This window comes from Nycticebus coucang, chromosome 18, assembly GCF_027406575.1.
Source record: "Nycticebus coucang isolate mNycCou1 chromosome 18, mNycCou1.pri, whole genome shotgun sequence".
Taxonomy (NCBI): Eukaryota; Metazoa; Chordata; class Mammalia; order Primates; family Lorisidae; genus Nycticebus; species Nycticebus coucang.
In genome coordinates, this window is record NC_069797.1 from 64,719,694 (window position 1) to 64,739,416 (window position 19,723).

At 41.2% G+C, this 19,723-nt stretch overlaps 2 protein-coding genes and 1 pseudogene across 8 annotated transcripts in view; 1 reads left to right on the plus strand and 2 right to left on the minus strand.

Annotated features, from left to right (window-relative positions):
- Positions 1-222: 222 nt before the first annotated feature.
- DDX5 (DEAD-box helicase 5) lies at positions 223-7,546 on the minus strand. 4 transcript variants are annotated; one of them, XM_053570820.1, is made up of 14 exons: positions 7,530-7,546; positions 6,683-6,861; positions 5,305-5,470; positions 4,877-4,973; positions 4,656-4,789; positions 4,485-4,550; positions 4,086-4,227; positions 3,677-3,837; positions 3,414-3,586; positions 2,958-3,068; positions 2,754-2,815; positions 2,613-2,672; positions 1,140-1,364; positions 223-930 (listed from the first exon to the last, which is right to left on the minus strand). In XM_053570820.1, the coding sequence occupies exons 2-14, from the start codon at positions 6,724-6,726 to the stop codon at positions 527-529; spliced, it is 1,845 nt and encodes a 614-aa protein (XP_053426795.1). In that variant the 5' UTR covers positions 6,727-6,861; positions 7,530-7,546; the 3' UTR covers positions 223-526. The 4 variants fall into 4 exon arrangements, with proteins under 4 accessions (XP_053426795.1, XP_053426796.1, XP_053426794.1 ...); XM_053570821.1 differs by lacking the exon at positions 7,530-7,546 and adding an exon at positions 7,480-7,496; XM_053570819.1 differs by lacking the exon at positions 7,530-7,546 and adding an exon at positions 7,413-7,430.
- A 101-nt stretch (positions 7,547-7,647) lies between these two features.
- Positions 7,648-19,723, plus strand: part of CEP95 (centrosomal protein 95) — a 40,526-nt gene continuing 28,450 nt past the window's right edge. For 2 of the 4 annotated variants that reach the window (XM_053570808.1, XM_053570809.1), the window contains exons 1-3: positions 7,648-7,779; positions 9,969-10,097; positions 13,905-14,012. In XM_053570808.1, coding sequence (XP_053426783.1) covers positions 7,761-7,779; positions 9,969-10,097; positions 13,905-14,012 — 256 coding nt within the window. In that variant the 5' untranslated portion in view covers positions 7,648-7,760. The remainder of the gene's footprint in view (positions 7,780-9,968; positions 10,098-13,904; positions 14,013-19,723) is intronic. The other 2 variants (XM_053570810.1, XM_053570811.1) reach the window with 1 other exon arrangement.
- Positions 12,159-13,795, minus strand: LOC128571170 (chromobox protein homolog 3-like; annotated as a pseudogene).

Consider the following 19,723-nt stretch of genomic DNA (forward strand, 5'->3'; position numbering starts at 1 on the left):
TTAAGTGACTCTCCTGATTTTAGGAGCTGACAAAGCTTAATTCAATTCTAGCAGTTAAGTAGATTATTATTGTAAAGGGCTTGCTGGTTCCCCCCTCCCAAATTAAAGAATGGAAAGGAGCATTTAGTTTTTAATAATCAAAGACAAAAAAACCAAACCAGACCGTCTAGCAAAGTTTTACATGACATTATGTATGTAAAATAAAGTACAATTTCCACTTAATTCAGTCTTCAAATATTTTTTATTGGAAGGCCATGCATTGCCTTCATTTATTGTATTTCAAATCACTGTACATTTTACTTTTGTGAAAACACTGCCTGCATTTTCTAGTACAAAAAAAACCTAAAAATTGTTTCAGGAATGTAGAGAAATATCCAACTTAAATAGCGAAAAAGTGCACCATAATTACTGCTGCACTGCAGTCATTTCTGCATTTTCCATGTTTCTTAAATAACTATCTTGTCTGGTAACACACAATATAAAGAGCAATTATGAAAAACAGACATTTACATATACTTCTAAAGTCTTATTGAGAATATCCTGTTGGCATTGGATAACCAATCATAGGTGCAGCTGCAGTAGCAGGATATGCATATGCCTGTTGGTTCATACCATTGTGCATATTGGGAACATTACTTCCATACTGCTGAGTGCTATCATAACCATTCTGGTAAGTCCCTGTTGGATTACCAGTCCTAAAACTGGTCTGTATACCAGCAGACACAAAATTACTCCCAAAGCTCCCATTGGTGTAATTTGCAGTACTGTAAACACCATTCTGAGTTTTTGCCCCAAAATCTCTCTTAAGCAGGCTAGAATAACCTCTGTCATAATTCTCCCTGTCTCTAAAGGTATTAAATCCACCCCTTTTGCCCGCAGAGTATCTGTCCCGACGGTCATCCTTCATGCCTCCTCTACCCCTGGAACGACCTGTCAAAAAGTAATTGAAAAAAATTAATCAAGTATGCCAATACAAATCACCACTAACAGAATCAGTTCTATTTTTTGTATGAAATGTTAATACAATTTTTCATCTTTTGCATTGAAGATTTTACTCACCCTCCGATCCCACTTAAATGGATATGCAGACAATGACGTGACTCATAACGACCAAATTTCTTATACAAAGTTAGTCTTACCTGAACCTCTGTCTTCGACTAACTGAAGCAACTTTGGGTTAATTGCTTGATTAGCTTCACGAAGCACAGAGATAAGGTCGCTCACTTGCTTTATATTATTAGGTGTAAAGAAAGTGTATGCTGTGCCTGTTTTGGTACTGCGGGCAGTTCTTCCAATTCGATGAATATAATCCTCTGAGGAGTTAGGGTAGTCATAATTGATGACAAATTTCACATCTTCCACATCTGTAAGGTGTTGCAGTGTGGCAAAATAGCAATGTACGGAGTTTTGCACACCACAACAGCCAGACCAAAAATAAAAAGTTAGACAATTGTATTCCCAAGAAGGTACGGGCTGCAAAAAATATAGTTAAAATGGTTATCCATTCCTTGAAGGAATACCATTGAGGTTGAAAAGAGGAGAAAAAAAAAAAAAAAAAAGCACATGTCATCTGTGTAAGTCTTCACCCACCCAGTGAGAACCTGTCAAAAGGAATGTGTATTCCCTAGCACATTTCCAGTATCAGCAAGTCCCCTTATAGATCGTCAAGTGACATCTGAATGCTTCTGTGCAGTAGGGCCACTTAAAAGTTTCACAGCAACCTCTTCATGTGCTCATTTTGAGGACCCTCAAACAAAAATGCACAAGGTCCTTTGCATTACACATTCATCAGAAGTTCAAAATTCTGGCCACACTGCTTGTCTTGCCAAGACCTTACAACCGCAGCTGCAAGAAAAACATACCTGTCCCCCAAAAGTTGTTTTTATGCACTGTGTCTCGTCTAGGCAAGCGCTTCCAAGAAGCCAGGATTCACTTGAGAATGTGTCTCTCTCTGGCAGGTCTCGACATGACGACTACTGTGTAGGTGAGGGAGGAACTTTCAAAGCACTGCTTTTTTTTCCCCACTAAGTGTGAGAAGTTGCTCCTGCTCTAGATCTCATGTGCCAGTACTCACCAATTTGTAAAAGGCTTAGCACCTTTTAAAGCTGCTCTCTCCATTTCAAACTTGAACAAAAATTTCATTGAACATTGAAGTTTGGAAATATTTCTTCGACATTTCAGCAAACTCACTGAAACTCAAAGACCCACAGATCACAGTCAACAGTTTGAAACAATACTGTACCATGGCAGTCATGCAAAGCATGGGACAGAAGAAATACCACGGCAGTGAACTGTGAGTGTAACTTCCATTTTTTTCCCCCGGAGAGAACAGTTTACGGGGCAGAGGTGGAATGTTCTGCCTTTTGAAGATTACTGGCACACTTTCAGCTTTTCACCTCTCTAATCGACTGGATGCAGCCAGCCGATCACTAGTCCTCCATCCCCCTCGAGTCCTCCGATTGTCATGCCTAGGCCTTGCCACAAAGACTGCACCTTTATATGAAAAAAACTTAGAAAAAAATGCAGAGGTTAAAGAAAGCAATAAACTTTCTTTAAAAAATTATATGGAAATCTTCCGTGAAAACAAGCCATGAATGCGAGTTTGTACTAACCTAGCCCTCTGGAGGCCACATCTGTAGCAATCAGAATAGGAGCTTTTCCATGTTTGAATTCTGCAAAGGAAGGCATGTGTCTGATCAATTATCTGAGCAGAACTCTAGGTTAAGGGAAAAAACATCATGTGGAATATTTACCATTTAGAACCCAATCACGTTCCTGTTGACTCTTGTCACCATGGATACCCATGGCAGGCCACCTAAATTAAAGAGAAGCTACATTACTTATACTTAAATCAGATGATTCCCATCCATGAAACTTAAAATCCATTGCTCCTGATCTAAGCTTGCCCTTTCCTGAACTCAATATTTATACATCTTCTATAGAGAAAGCCTACATACCCATCTCTCCTCATTTTTCTGGTAAGCTCATCGCATCTTCTCTTGGTTTCAACAAAAACAATGGTTTTATTTTCCTTCTCACTCATGATCTCTTCCATCAGACGAATAAGTCTACAAAAAGGAAAAATTGGTGAATTTTAAAAGTAACAAATGGTTATGGCCACAAATTTATTGTCAGTAAAACATTAAATTCAATTTATAAGGCTAAAAGTCAAAATATACCCACAAAACCACTTATGAAGCAATTCTATTCCTGGTCCTTGAATAAACCAGGGGACATATGAATTCCTTTTTCTATGGGAATGCGATCAATGAAAACAGCCAATCATCTGGAGGATGTTAAGAGATTTTTCAAAAAGACCACAGACTGATTTTAAAAACAGAAATGAAATCACATAAGGTAATGCACACAATTCATATATAGCAAAGTTGTTTTAAAGAGTTAATAAAACTTACTTTTCATCTTTTTCTACATCATGACATACATCCACAATCTGAAGAATGTTGTGGTTTGCACTTAGTTCTAGTGCTCCAATGTTTATATGAATATAGTCTTTCAGGAAATCCTCAGCAAGCTGTCTTACTTCTTTGGGCCAAGTCGCACTCCACATTAGGGTTTGCCTATCAGGCTAACAGATTTGGAGAAAAAAATAAACACTATACTCTTAAGAGTGAATTTTAAATTTAGTTTGAAAGACAACACATTTAAGGAGACTTACCCTTATCTGATCCACAATTTTCCTTATTTGGGGTTCAAAGCCCATATCCAGCATTCTATCTGCTTCATCAAGGACAAGGTAGGTAGTTCTTCTCAGATTGGTTTTCCCACACTCTAAAAAGTCAATGAGCCTCCCAGGTGTTGCAATACAGATTTCCACACCTTTAATTAAAGGTAAGAGCATAACTTGACATCTTAAATTTTTAGCAACATCAGTAACAAAAAACTTTTTTTATCATGGTATAAAAAGAGGTATTGGGCGGTGCCTATAGCTCAAAGGAGTAGGGCACCAACCTCATATGCTGGAGGTGGCGGGTTCAAGCCTAGACCTGGCCAAAAACCGCAAAACAAAACAAAAAACAAAAGCAACAAGAAAAAAGAGGTATCACAGTATAAAAAACTTTCTATACCTCTTTCCAAATCACGGATTTGTGGTCCCTTGGGAGCACCACCATAGATACAAGTAGATTTCAAACGACATGCTCTACAATATTCAGCAGCTACCTGCTGCACCTGTTGGGCCAGTTCCCGAGTTGGTGCCAGCACCAAGCACTAAAAAAAAACAAAAACAAAAACATCTTTTAGCACAAATCTGGATACTACTTTTAAATTACCAATTTATTAGTTATACTGACAGACCCTTTGTGTTGTCTGACACCCAAAACAGATCCAGCTAAAATTACGAGATTACTAATCTCTCCATACAACACTCACAAATTATTACATCTTCTGTCATGTAGTCTACAAATCTCTGATTCTGACTTCTAGCCAAAAATTACAAGAATATATATACATATATACACACTTACAATGGGCCCATCGCCTCTCTCTAGGAATGGCTGATGATTGATATGGACAATGGCAGGCAGCAAATACTATTTGGGGTAGGAACAGATAACAGACACTATATTAATACTTCGGTTTCATTTTCATTCCATTTTCTGTAACATAGATTAAATCAAGAGTTCTCCCAAACTTACAGACAATGTCTTCCCAGATCCAGTTTGTGCTACTCCAACCATATCCAATCCACTTAGAGCAACTGGCCACCCCTGAGCTTGAATAGCAGTGGGTTCAGTGAAGTTCTGTCTTGCAATCACATCCATGACATTTGCTATAGTGACAGCAATGTAATAAGAATTCATAATGCTAACACAAAGAGGAACAAAAAGGCCTGGGCAGATTCAAAACTAGCAATTACCGGGGAAATTGGCTTCGTAAAAATTCAGAACTGGCTTTGGACAGTTGTGACCTCTAACTGTAATTTCCTTGCTTCTTCTGTATGTCTCCACCTCTTGCTGCAAAACAAATAATAATAATCATCTAAAGTCTCAAAACAACCATTATAACTAAACATGCTACTGCTAACCATGAAGTTGACTATTTAACGTATCCTTTATTTTTATCTGGAATCAAATGAAAACCCTTTACAACGTAACACCAACCACTTTCAGTAGAAAAATTCAAAGCCTTTGGTTTCCAAAAAACGAGTCATACCTCTTCCCCAAATATCAACTCAGAAAGTCTAACCGTCAAAATGAAAGCCATTTGCCATACACCTGTCAAATGTTGATTTGGCAAAAGTCATTATTGAGTTATAACCTGATGAAACCACAATAAATTACTCACTGCTGTGCGCCTAGCCAAATCTGGGTGCTCTTGATAAAAATTCTTCTCAAATTTGGGCAGCTCATCAAGATTCCATTTCTTTTTAACTAGTTTCTCCCCAGGGTTTCCAAACTTCTTTCCAGACAGGGGTCCTGCCCTACTTCCTCCAAATCGAGGCGCACCAAACCTAAAATTAAGGAGAAAAAATAAAAATCACCCACATTTCCAAATGCCTGAATACGGGTCTAGACACAGATTTACTTACCATCCCTTGGCACACATTAAAAAAAACCACTGAAAACAAACTTCTAGCACCGTCCTCAGTAAGTCATTCTCTCAACCGTCACAATTAACATTGTCTATCTCATTTTCTATAGTCCCCTGAACACGATTATCGAAGCTGAGTAAACAGCGTAGGATTTACCAGGTCGTAAACCTGCAGCCCAAACACCAGAAGTTTGGATTACAAGGAAAGACAACTGCGCGTAGCCATCACAGTCTCTCCCAAGAGTTCAGGAATTAAGTATCTGGGATAACAACAATGCAAAACCTTCAGAACGATGTTATTTTCTGTCTGTTTCCATTCTTTTAAGCTTAGGAATGGATAACGGGACAGCACAGAAACCGAGAGCAAAACAAGGGTGTCATCTATCGGGTACACTCGTACAAGAGAGCCGAGCTCGGGGGATCCCGCAGTCGAGCTCCCTATCGACACACCAAAATTATATAATGTGAGGAAAAGGGGAAGGAGGAGCCGGCAACTACCGGGGGAGGAGTCCCGGCCCGGGCGGCGTTCCCGCTGGGGCGGCGCTTCCCCCTTTGTCTCGCATTTCTCTCTGCGCCACATTTTCTCGACGCTGCCATTTTGAGCTCCTACGTCGGGCGGGGTAACAAAGGCGCCGCCATGTCCGAAGCCGGCATTTTGTACCCACGGCTCAGCCACATGGCCGATATCGGCGGCGCCGGCCGCCCGCCAACCCCCCACCCCCCCCACGGCATCAATGGTTTTGAAAACCGTCCCCCCGATTCCAGAGAATTCCTGGAAACCCCGAAAACAACTTGCGAAAATGGTTGCTCCTAACGGCAGTTCCTTCGTCTGCCTCGGAAGCGTTGCGATTTCCTCTCCTCCCAAAACGTCCTTCTGAATTCCCCCAACAGCTACTGACCCACGGAGGCTCCCACAGCCCCCGACCTCCCAACAAAAAACAAACTTGAGGGCAGTTAACTGGCAAATCTCTCCCCACCACTTGTACCACAGCATCAAAATGGCGCAAGCCTCCGTCCGGGAAGGCCCAAAGGCGAGCTGGAACGGCAAAGCGCACAACGCCCCGCCGCCCGCTCCCTCACCGGGCTCCCATCCCCCACCCGTCGGGCCTGACAGATCGGTTCCCACACTCACCCTCGATCCCGGCCGCGGTCTCGGTCGCTCGAATAACCCGACATGGCGTCAATGATTGCGGTTGGTGGGGAACGAAGTGGAGAGAGTCGAGTGCGACGAGTCGCTGGAAGTGGCCTCGGCGAGGGCGAAGCCTTGCGGGGGCGGCAGCGGAGGAGGGAAGGCGATGACAAGAGCCGTAGCTGCACGACCACAGACCGGTGGAAATGAATGAGGTGCCGGCCGCGTTTCGGCAGCCGGCTTTATAGTCTGGACCGCCTCCTCCGCCGCAAAGAATGCTGGGAGCCACTCTATGACCTAATCACCCCGCCCCCCGCGCGGAGGCCGCAGCGCGGGCCAGAGTTCCGGAATCCGCCGAGTTCTCGCCCCTCCCCCGCTCGGCCGCTCCCTCAGGGTCGCCCGTTTTTCTCCCCTTTCAAGTCTGCACCCACACACTACTGTAATGCCGCCTCCCGCAATGCCTAAACTTCACCTTTTTGTCTTCTTTCCACACCTCAAGGAAGCCACCCCTCCCTTCTCCAGGTCCAACCAGACGCTAAACCAGTACAGGCCAACCCACTCTCGCCACTTGGGGATGTTTACGTCTCCAAACAGCGATCACGCCCAAAACCAAGTAAGACGGGAAGGCGGAGTCTGGCGTTGTCACGTGACTGACCCCCGCCCCCTGGGGGAAGCAGGCCGCACTACTTCTCCGGTTGGCGTCGGCGGAGGAATACATAACAAAATAGCTCACCGGAAGTGCAGTTCTAATGCCCCCTGGGAGGGAGACCGGCCAGGCCTGGCCCAGCGGACCCACCGACCTTAGAATTCTTTAGTGGGTTGTTAGCGGGTTTTCCGCAGACAGTGGTACCTGGAGTCCGCAAACCGCCGCCTTAGCGCGAGCGGTAAAAAGGAAGTGCCCCTCTCATGACCAATCAGCGACGAGAAGCCGTTTTAACGCCCCGCCCTCTCTCGCCCTTCGGTCTCCACGCTTTAGTTTGTACACCCTCCTCCCGGCGCTGGGTGTTCGCCGAGCGGCCCTTCTCGGCCGCCGTCGCCCGCGCGTCTGCCCGGGAGTCTGCCGGCGACCTGCCTCCGCAATATGGCCTGCTCAGAAGCGGGTGAGTCTCAGCCTGGAGTCCTGGTGTGTGTGGACTGAAGCCGTCCAACTCCCAAAAGGCCTCGGCCCCGCCTGAACTGGGTCTGGGCTGCTGGCAGGGCTCGGGACAGTCGAGCAGCCAGTGGCAGTCGCGGGGGCTCTGGATAGGGTTTCTCAGTCTCTCTCCCTCTTCGCTTCGAGGCCGTAGAGCAGCGATACGCGTTGAGAGAGAGAGAGAGATATCCTGTGTCGAGACCGGTAGGATACCGTGTTTTGGCTGCAGAAAGAGTTGTCAGAAGGTCTTCCCCGTACTTACATTTCTCTGGGATATTGGCCTGTCTGTGCATGTGCTCTCCGCTCTTGGATTAAGAGGTCTGAGGTCGCAACTCCATTTGTATTGATTGGTGTTTGGAGGGATACTTAAGATCTGTTGATGCTCCTGCCCTAGTGTACTAGTAGTGCTTTTTTTCCACTTCACTGCCCTCTAGAGTTACCGGCTTTGTCTAGCACCGCTTTGGAAAAGCGAACTGATTTGGTTGTCTAGGACGCTTTTATCCTTTTCTCCAGGATCTCTTACAAACCACTTGTCATGGTTTGGTCAGCTGTGAGAGATGAGCAGGGGAGAAGGGGGATAATGTGGATCGAAAACACACACAGAACATACTGGAGATAACTTATAATACTGAATAGTGCTTTTCCTCTTAATCACCAGTCATTTCAAGGAACTCATGTTTCAAGCTTTCTAAATTACATTTGGTCGGCCGGTCGCGGTGGCTCACCTGAGCTCAGGAGTTTAAGACCAGTCTGAGCAAGAAAGAGACCCGCGTCTTCACTAAAGATAAAAAAAGAAAACTAGCTGGGCGTTGTGGCGGGTGCTCATAGTCCCAGCTATTCAGAAGGCTGAGGCAAAAGGATCTGTTGAACCCTAAAGGTTGGGGTTGCTGTGAGCTATAACAACCCGGCACTCTACCCAGGGGGACAGAGTTGAGGCTCTGTCTCCACTAAAAATAGAAAAAATAGCTGGGCATGTAGTCCCAGCTACTTGGGAGGCTGAGGCAAGAGGATTGCTTGCACCCAACAGTTTGAGGTTGCTGTGAGCTATGACACCACTGCACTGTACCCAGGGCGACAGAATGAGACTGTCTCAAAAAAAAAAAAAAATTACATTTGGTCGAGAAACCCTTAAACTTCGTTAATCTCAGCAACGTCTGTGGGTGGGGAGACTGGTTACCCAGGAAACTTGGCGATGTGCTAAATCTGAGCTTAGGGATATTTTTGCGTATTCCTATATTTTATTGCATATACATCAAGTACAATAAAAGACGAAAACTAAAAAATGCATCTGTGTTGATGTCATTATTCTAGTTCTTTTTTTTTTTTTAAGAAATAATTTTTTATTAAATCATAGCTGTGTACATGAAGGCAATCATGAGGTACAATGTGCTGGTTGTATATACAACTTGAACTGTTTTCATCAAACTGGGTAACATAGCCTTCATGGCATTTTCTTAGTTATTGTGTTAAGACATTTATATTCTACACCTAGTAAATTTCACATGTACCCTTCTTTTTTTTTTTTTTTTATTTTATTGTTGGGGATTCATTGAGGGTACAATAAGCCAGGTTACACTGATTGCAATTGTTAGGTAAAGTCCCTCTTGCAATCATGTCTTGCCCCCATAAAGTGTGACACACATTATTCCAGTTCTTAACAGCTTAAGTTAATCAACACTTTCTTGGGCTCCAGAGGAATCCTGACTTGGACAAAATAATTGGTGTTGAAACATAACTAATGCTATTGGGAATTTGAAGCAACATCCATTAATTAGTTTCTAGTAACCTTTGATTATCATTAACAAAGTCTCTTGTTTATGACATATTTCCATCTGCTTGCAACTATGTTTTAAGTAAAAACACCTATAAAAGGCTTATAAAATAAAAACTTACAAATGACTTAAGACTTTAGGCAACTGTAGACATTGGATTTGTATTTTCATTTTTACTGCATTGAATTGATTACAGGAAATCATCCAAGGAAATTAGATACATCTTTTTAAAAATCATGCCTAGGAGGGTTTTTGAAATTCCATTAAAAATTCCTTTGTTCTTAAAAGTTCAGTGTCTGTTGTGAGGGTTGTAGTTTTTCTAAATATGTATATGACTTTTTCTAGTCCTATTTAAGACTGAGCTTTCCCCTTTCTTTCCCAACAGAGTGGATAACCGTTGCTAATAACCTTCTTTTTAAATGTCATATACACCTGAGGATACATGAACTTGAAGACTGTGATGCTAATGTTTTTATTGCTCTTTATCAATCCATTTTGGGAGAAAAGGTACCAGGTAAGGGTACTAAAAGAATAATTGTGTCTGTATCTCAGGCCAGAAGTTTCTAGTGCACTTATTAATTAATAAAGTTAATGTTGTGTTTATTACCTTAATGAATACTTTATGGAACCTATTCATTAATAACAACCTTGAGTGAATCAATTTGATGGTTTAATTTTTTTGTTTTTCTCTCACTGTGTTGCCCTCTCATCACAGCTCACAGCAACCTCAAACTCTTGGGTTTAAGCAATTCTCTTGCCTCAGCCTCCCAAGTAGCTGGGACTACAGGCGCTGATGGTTTAATTTAACTATGCCTAGTGCCTTGTCAAAGTCATACCTTTTCTGTAAATAGACCTTCAAATGTTCTAAAATTGAGTGGAACTTGGAAATTTGTTGGATCCTGTTACTTAACCAGTAGTAGGGATGGGATAAGAATTGATGTTTTTACTTTATGAACCTAATTTACTAAGAAAACAGTTAATAAGTCCCATATCCTATCACAGGTTGTAAAATTGAGTGGAAGTTGGAAATTTGTTGGATCCTGTTACTTAAACAATATTAGGGATAAGAATTGATATTTTTACTTTATGAACCTAGTTTACCAAGAAAAAAGTTAATAAGTGGCATATCCTGTCATTTTGTAAGTTGTGACTTGCTAATTTCTTTCAGAAGTGCCACATCATTTTGCTGTATCCATGGCTACATTTCTCAGCATCCTTATCCATAGATTCCGCTACTGCTTTGTAGTTTATAATCATTGAGTACTGTAAGTCTGTGTAGTTTCTCTTCCTGTCTCTTTGTAGCATGAGTCCAGTTGTTAGCCTTATCACTTCTGGAATAACAGGATGTGCTCAAGCTTATATCTTTGATGCTAGTTGCAACCCTCTGTAAGGCTCATCTTCCTCAAAACAAGAGGAAAAAAGCCAAAGTTGACTTGATATTAAATCTTTCTGCACTTTGCTGTGTATTTTTTTGTTTGAGACAAGAGTCTCACTCTGTTGCTCCAGGCTACTGTGCCATGATGTCACAGCTCACAGCAACCTCAAACTCATGGGATCAAGCTATTCTCTTGCCTCAGCTATTCTCTTGTAGCTGGTACTACATCACCCTGCTAATTTTTCTATTTTTAGTAGAGATGGGGTCTCACTTTTGCTCAGGCTGATCTCCCATCCCTAAGCTCAGACGATTCTCCTTCCTTGGCCTCCCATTGTGCTGGGATTACAGGGGTGTGCTACTATGCCCAGCCATCTTTCTGCATTTTGGTCTATACCAGCAGTTCTCAACCCATGGGTTGTGACCCCCTTGTAACAATGAAAATACATCACGGCATTAGGAAGGTTGAGAACCACTGGTCTATACTGACTTTTTACTTTTTTATTTACTTATTATTATTATTATTATTATTTTTTTTGAGACAGAGTCTCAAGCTGTTGCCATGGGTAGAGTGCCGTGGTGTCATAGCTCACAGCAACCTCCAACTCTTGGGCTCAGGTGGTCCTCTTGCCTCAGTTTTTCTATGTTTTTACTACAGACAAAGTCTTGCTCTAGCTCAGGCTTGTCTCGAACTCGTGAGCTCAAGCTGTCCACCTGTCTCAGCCTCCCAGAGTGCTAGGATTATAGCTGTGAGCTGCTGCGCACAGCCTATACTGACTTAAAAACCTTTATGCCAATAATTCCCAATAGGCTGTTTTAATGGGATATAGAAGAACCCTTTTTGAACACCTGCTGTGTTTTTTTTCTCTCTCAGTCCTTAGTTATGGGTTAGAAGTCTCATGTCTTACTTTACTTACTAGATTATTAGCATCTCCTTAAATTTAGAAACCACTTTATCTTCTGTTTCTTATAGAACATGTTTACAAATATGTTGGGTGTAATAAATATCCAACCATATTCAATCAGTATTCGTTAATGAAAAACAGGTTTAATAAATATTCAACCAATAAAGATTCTACTGTGTAGAATTCAGGCTTTATTAACTTTATCTGTACTTGATAGCCTGTTGTGTTTGGGCAGAGCTTACTTTTATAGCAGTAGATCTTTTTTTTTTTAAAGGAATATAAAACTATTTATTGACCACTGTTCACTATTATTTACAATAAAAGTAAACAATATACAATTAGATAACATTCTGATTATGACTTTTTTTATGGCTTCTGCTCAACCAGTAACCCAAATACTGAAAAGTTTGAGTCTACATGTAAGGAATGGGTTGCGGTAAGGAAAAAACATGCACGTCAGTAGTTTTAGATTATAGAGTTTGTTCACACATTTATGTAAAAAGGTATGAAGCTGCCAACATGGTTCAACCATCTGATTAGGTTTCTGTAAGCCAAGTGTAGGAATGGATTATCACAAGAATCTTTAATGACCATTTAACTAAGTCTTATTCATTTACCTCATTAGAACACACCAGGATTTGTCTAGTTTCCTCATGTAGGTTATTGGTTATGATAAGCTTTTCTTTTTAGAAATTTTGTAAACACAGTTTTGCATTTATATGACTATACATACAGATTCTGACATGGCTGTTTTTAAATTATCCATTTAAACTGTCGAATTAAGAATCAACTATTTAATTTGAAACATTATGGCTTCAGGAAAATTTTCTATTATTACATCGCTCAGAATGATGGTATTGCAGACACCTGGGCTTACCTGTGATTTTTGTTTTGGTGAATGTTTAAAAACAAAGAAAATCATTTACATATGAATGTCGCGTATACACATACAGAAACAAATTAAAAAAAAAAAAAAAAACCCAGAATGGTTCTTAGGCAAAGAGTTAAACACAAGTTCTTACTGAATAATGGCTATGGAAATTTCCCTTAGTATTTAGAAAAGCTGTTTTCTAATGCAGAAGAAATAATATACCATGGTGTCAAGTGTTTTTTTTTTTCTGATAAAGGAAGCAACTAGAGAAAGCTTTTATTTGTTGAAAGTAACCAGTGCTATTGATGCAAGCCCCCCCAATGACTCTCCCACTACTACTTTCAAAATGAACATCAAACTTGATTTGTTAGAATGTAGTTATTTCTTCACACTCTCAAGACCCAGATTTTTTTATATATATAAATATATATGAAAAGCAATGCAAACAATTATTGAGCTTCATCTTCTGGACAAGAATGCCAAGTTAGTCTCTCTTCATAAAAAGCAATAACAATTTGAGGACACTTCATGTTTGCTGCTTTTGCCAGCACCAAATCTGCCTCATCTGAATCTTTCCACTTCATAAGAAACATTAATTCTCCACTGCTGTCTGTGGCACCAATTATTCTTTCAGGATCAAGACCTCTGGCAAAGCCTCTTGGTTTGTCAGCAGCATCTCTTTTCTTCTTTGATTCGCTATCATCTGATTCACTGTCAGATAAAGATTTTCTTTTTGTACCATCCTTTTCTTTACCAGCTTTTTAAGAATTAAGAAATGCTTCAATTAACTCTGGACAATCTAAATTTTCTTCAGGTTCCCAAGTATTATCAGCATCTGTAAATCCCTTCCACTTCAGGAAATACTCCACCTTCCCATTTACTACTCCTCGATCCAGAACTTTTTCCACCACAAATTCTTCTTCAGGCTCTGCCTCTTCAACCTTTTTACTCTTTCCATTCTGCTGCTTTCCCATTTTTTGCAATGTAGTTTTATTGGAGGCCATTTTTTATTGCAGACTTGAAGAGCTATTATTCACCGGCTCCGAGCTGCTCCGGGTCGCGAGTCTGCGGTGTCTCCCTATAGCAGTAGATCTTACTAAGAAGCCTGATCAGAGATAGATATGTGAAAACTTGGACTCTCATAGAAGCAAAATTTTGGCTTTTTCCCTACAGACCTCATAGCTATTCCTAAGAATCAAGAGGATGATGCACACAATGTTCAAGCAATAATTGATTCTCTGGCCTTGGATTACCTGCAGGTCAGCTTGTCTCACATAACAGGTTAGTATATACTTAATCATCAAGTAATTGTGCATTTTAGTAAAATAATTTATTAGACAGAACCTTAGAACCTTAGACATTATTTAATTAACCAAATGAATGCACTTATGTAATTAGACCAAACTGTATGACTGAGGCTATGGCAATCAACTGATAGAATTAAGGACCATATATGAGATCTTTTCCAGGACAGTTGAATGTTGAGTTTGTGATGGATCTGGGACTGAAATGTTAAGTATCCTAGCTGGTAATTAGAGGTATATTTTTTGTTGTTGTTTTGTTACTTTCTTTTTTGCAGTTTTTGGCTGAGTCTGGGTTCAAACCCGCCACCTCTGGCATATGGGGCCGGCACCCTACTCCTTTGAGCCATAGGCGCCGGCCTGTTTTGTTATTTTCAAACACCCTAATGCTGCTTGTTCGTATAAGCTAAAAACTTGAAATATCTGACTATCTATTAATCAAGACTGGTTGAATAAATTTTGATAGCCCCACACATTGAACTGTTCTGCAGCTGTAAAAGATGATTGAGGATGCTCTTTATATATAATGTTCCACATTAGAGGAACAGTTTCTAATGTACATTGTGTGAGAAAAATGTGGTGCGACTGTAATGAATGTAAAAATAAAAGTGGCAAGAATGTATGCAATAGATTGCAATTGGAAGGACTTTGGAAGCATATACAGGCAGTCCCTAGTTGCAAAAATCCAACTTACAAAGAAAGGCTACTTATAGGTAATAGGTAAATGTGCCTGTTCCGACTTACATCCAAATTCAACTTAGGAACAAACCTATAGAAACCTGTCTCATTCATAACCTGGGGACTAGACTACCTATATGAGAAACTTGGAAAGATTGTCTTCAACAAGGAGAACCTCAAGGCTATAGGACAAGGGGACAAGAATTTTTACTGTAAACCTTTTGTACTTTTAACATTTTGAACCAGGCAGTGCCTGTGCTCAGTGGGTAAGGTGCTGGCCCCATATACCGAGGGCAATGGGTTTGAACCCAGCTCTGGCCAAACTGCAACAAAAAATAGCCTGGCATTGTGGCAGGCGCCTGTAGTCCCAGCTACTCGGGAGGCTGAGGCAAGAGAATCGCTTAAGCCAGAAGTTGGAGGTTGCTGTGAGCTGTGATGCCAGGGCACTCTACCGAGGGCAATAAAGTGAGACTCTGTTTTTAATTAAAATAAAATAATTTTGAACCATATTCTCTATTTTTAAAAAATTATTTAATTGAATTTCCAAAATAAACTAAACTGTACTATATTCTAAGGCCAAACATACCAAATATATGTTATTTATAAGTGTTTATATTTGTAGATAGTGAAAATGAAGATTCCAGTGAATTATATCAAGGTAACGAACAGAGGGAATCTTGGGGACTTAAAATTGTACTTTAGTCACAAAAAGAAGGATTTATACTATTGATTTATTCTTAGACAGTAGTTGAAGAAGAAGATAAATGTCAACCAGGATAGGTCATGATTTATATCTCTTAATTTTGTATTAACAAGAACAAATTTTTGCAAGGAGAAAATTCTTAAGATTTTGGATTCAGTTCTAGGTAAATAAATGGGTAAATCTGGTTGGAAAGAATTCATTTTGAGGGATAATCCCAAAAGTTCCCTGTTGTTTTCAATTTTGTATTTTTTTTTTTTTTTTGTAGAGACAGAGTCTCACTGTACTGCCCTTGGGTAGAGTGCCGTGGCCTCACACGGCTCACAGCAACCTCTAACCCTTGGGCTTACGCGATTCTCTTGCCTCAGCCTTCCGAGCAGCTGGGATTACAGGCGCCCGCCACAACGCCCGGCTATTTTTTTGTTGCAGTTTTGCCGGGGCTGGGTTTGAACCCGCCACCCTCGGCATATGGGGCCGGTGCCCTACTCACTGAGCCACAGGCGCCGCCACAATTTTGAATTGCTTTATCATTTGAGTAGGGCAATTTCTGGTATTTGTGCTTTTTATTTATCTTTTTTTTTTTTTTTTTTTAAGAGACAGAGTCTCACTTTATCGCCCTTGGCATCACAGCTCACAGCAACCTCCAACTCCTGGGTTTAGGCGATTCTCTTGCCTTAGCCTCCCAAGTACCTGGGACTATAGGCACCCACCACAACGCCTGGCTATTTTTTTGTTGCAGTTTGGCCGTGGCCGGGTTCAAATCCACCACTCTTGATATATTAGCCAGTGCCCTACTCACTAAGCCACAGGCGCTGCCCTATTTGTGCTTTTTAAACATATTATAGCACCGGGATGGTGGCTCATACCTGTAATCCCCGTACTCTGGGAGGGCGAGGTGGGTGGATTGCTTGAGCTCGTGAGTTCAAGACCAGCATGCACAAGAGCGAGACTCTGCTTAAAAAAAAAAAAAAAAAAAGCCTGGCGTTGTGGCAGACACCTGTAGTCCCAGCTACTTGGGAGGCTGAGGCAGGAGGATCACTTGAGTCCAAGAATTTGAGGTTGCTGTGAGGCCAGGGTACCCTACTGGGGCAAGACCGTGAGACTCAGTTTCAAAAATAACATAAAATACTGTAGCAAGGTTTTAAACATAAATAGATTGATAGAACTTTTTTTTTTTTGGCTGGGGCCAGGTTGGAACCCACCATCTCCAGTTTATGGGGCCAGCACCCTACTTCTTGAACCATAGGCGCCACCTAGTTAATAGAACTTTTTTTTTTATTGTTGGGGATTCATTGAGGGTACAATAAGCCAGGTTACACTGATTGCATTTGTTAGGTAAAGTCCCTCTTGCAATCATGTCTTGCCCCCAGAAGGTGTGGCACACACCAAGGCTCCACCCCCCTCCCTCCTTCCCTCTCTCTGCTTTTCCTTCCCCCCCCATGACCTTAATTGTCATTAATTGTCCTCATATCAAATTGAGTACATAGGATTCATGCTTCTCCATTCTTGTGATGCTTTACTAAGAATAATGTCTTCCACTTCTATCCAGGTTAATACAAAGGATGTAAAGTCTCCATTTTTTTTAATAGCTGAGTAGTATTCCATGGTGTACATATACCACAGCTTGTTAATCCATTCCTGGGTTGCTGAGCATTTAGGCTGTTTCCACATTTTGGCGATTGCAAATTGATCTGCAATAAAAGTCTAGTACAAGTGTCCTTATGATAAAAGGATTTTTTTCCTTCTGGGTAGATGCCCAGTAATGGGATTGCAGGATCAAATGGGAGGTCTAGCTTGAGTGCTTTGAGGTTTCTCCATACTTCCTTCCAGAAAGGTTGTACTAGCTTGCAGTCCCACCAGCAGTGTAAAAGTGTTCCCTTCTCTCCACATCCATGCCAGCATCTGCAGTTTTGAGATTTTGTGATGTGGGCCATTCTCACTGGGGTTAGATGGTATCTCATGGTGGTTTTGATTTGCATTTCTCTAATAGATAGGGATGATGAACATTTTTTCATATGTTAGCCATTCGTCTGTCTTCTTTAGAGAAAGTTCTATTCATGTCTCTTGCCCATTGATATATGGGATTGTTGGCTTTTTTCATGTGGATTAATTTGAGTTCTCTATAGATTCTAGTTATCAAGCTTTTGTCTAATTCAAAATATGCAAATATCCTTTCCCATTGCGTAGGTTGTCTCTTTGCTTTGGTTGTCTTCTTGGCTGTACAGAAGCTTTTCAGTTTAATGAAGTCCCATTTGTTTATTTTTTTTGTTGTTGCAATTGCCATGACAGTCTTCTTCATGAAGTCTTTCCCCAGGCCAATATCTTCCAGTGTTTTTCCTATGCTTTCTTTGAGGATTTTTATTGTTTCATGCCTTAAATTTCAGTCCTTTATCCATCTTGAATCAGTTTTTGTGAGTGGGGAAAGGTGTGGGTCCAGTTTCAGTCTTTTACATGTGGATATCCAACACCATTTATTGAATAGGGAGTCTTTTCCCCCAAGGTATGTTCTTGTTTGGTTTATCGAAGATTAGGTGGTTGTAAGATGTTAGTTTCATTTCTTGGTTTTGTATTCAATTCTAAGTGTCTGTGTCTCTATTTTGTGCCAGTACCATGCTGTCTTGACCACTATAGCTTTGTAGTACAGACTAAAATCTGGTATGCTGATGCCCCCAGCTTTATAGACATTGATTTTATATCCTGAAACATTACTGTATTTTTTGGCGACTTCTAGGAGTCTTGTGGTTGAGTCTTTGGGATTCTCTAAGTATAAGATCATGTCATCGGGGCGGCGCCTGTGGCTCAGTGAGTAGGGCGCCGGCCCCATATGCCGAGGGTGGCGGGTTCAAACCCAGCCCCGGCCAAACTGCAACAAAAAAATAGCCGGGCGTTGTGGCGGGCGCCTGTAGTCCCAGCTGCTCCGGAGGCTGAGGCAAGAGAATCGCGTAAGCCCAAGAGTTAGAGGTTGCTGTGAGCCGTGTGACGCCACGGCACTGTACCTGAGGGCGGTACAGTGAGACTCTGTCTCTAGAAAAAAAAAAAAAAAAGATCATGTCATCAGCAAAGAAAGAGAGTTTGACCTCCTCTGCTCCCTTTTGAATTCCCTTTATTGCCTTGTCTTGCCTAATTGTATTGGCTACAACTTCCAGCACTATGTTGAAAAGTAAAGGTGACAGAGGACAACCTTGTCTGGTTCCAGTTCTAAGAGGAAAAGCTTTCAGTTTTACTCCATTTAGTAAAATATTAGCTGTGGGTTTGTATATGCCTATACTCTTCAGTGTTCTAATTAGAAAAGGGTGCTGGATTTTATCAAATGCTTTTTCTGCATCTATTGAGAGGATCATATGATCTTTATTTTTGCCTCTGTTAGTATGGTGGATAATGTTTATGGACTTGCGTATGTTAAACCAGCCTTGCATCCCTGGGATGAAACCTACTTGATCATGATATATGACTTTTTTGATGATAAGCTGTAATCTATTGGCTAGGATTTTGTTGAGAATTTTTGCATCTATATTTATGAGTGAGATTGGTGTGAAATTCTCCTTTTTGGTTGGGTCTTTTCCTGGTTTTGGTATCAGGAATAGAACTTTTTAATGAAAGCTGCCTCTGACAAATTACACCCACAGCATGAAAAACTAAAACTGCTTATCTCCTTTAGTGGACTGCAAAACAGCTTTTTTATCCCTTATGTTCTGTTTAAAGTAGTTTCTCTTATACCATGAAGCACTGCATTCTGGCCAACAGTCTTAGTTGCTAGGTTGTCAAAGTATATTCTCCATCCTAGAAACTCAGAAGTCCTGAGTCCCTTGCGGTATACTTACATATTTTAAGTCAGAAAAACACAGGCTCAAAAATAAGATTTCTGGTTAAACAGAAAAACACTGTCTAGCATTGTCTGTCTTTGCCAGTAGTAGGGTAAAATGTCAAATTTCTGGTTTAGGTTTGTTTTGCATCATGGCTAAAGTTATGAATGTCTGGATTCTTCCTTTTTGTTTTTTTTGAGACAGAGCCTCAAGCTGTTGCCCTGAGTAGAGTGCAGTGGCATCATAGCTCACAGCAACCTCAAACTCCTGGGCTCAAGCGAGTCTCCTGTCTCCACCTCCCAAGTAACTGGGACTACAGGCGCCTGCTTTTTGGTTGCAGCCGTCATTGTTGCTTGGCGGGCCCGGGCTGGATTCAAACCCACCAGCTCAGGTGTATGTGGCTGGCGTCTTAGCCGCTTGAGCCACAGGCGCCAAGCCGAATGTCTGGATTCTTCTAAATAACAAATTTCTACTCTGCTTGTCCCATACCGGTTTGAACTCATGAGAGTA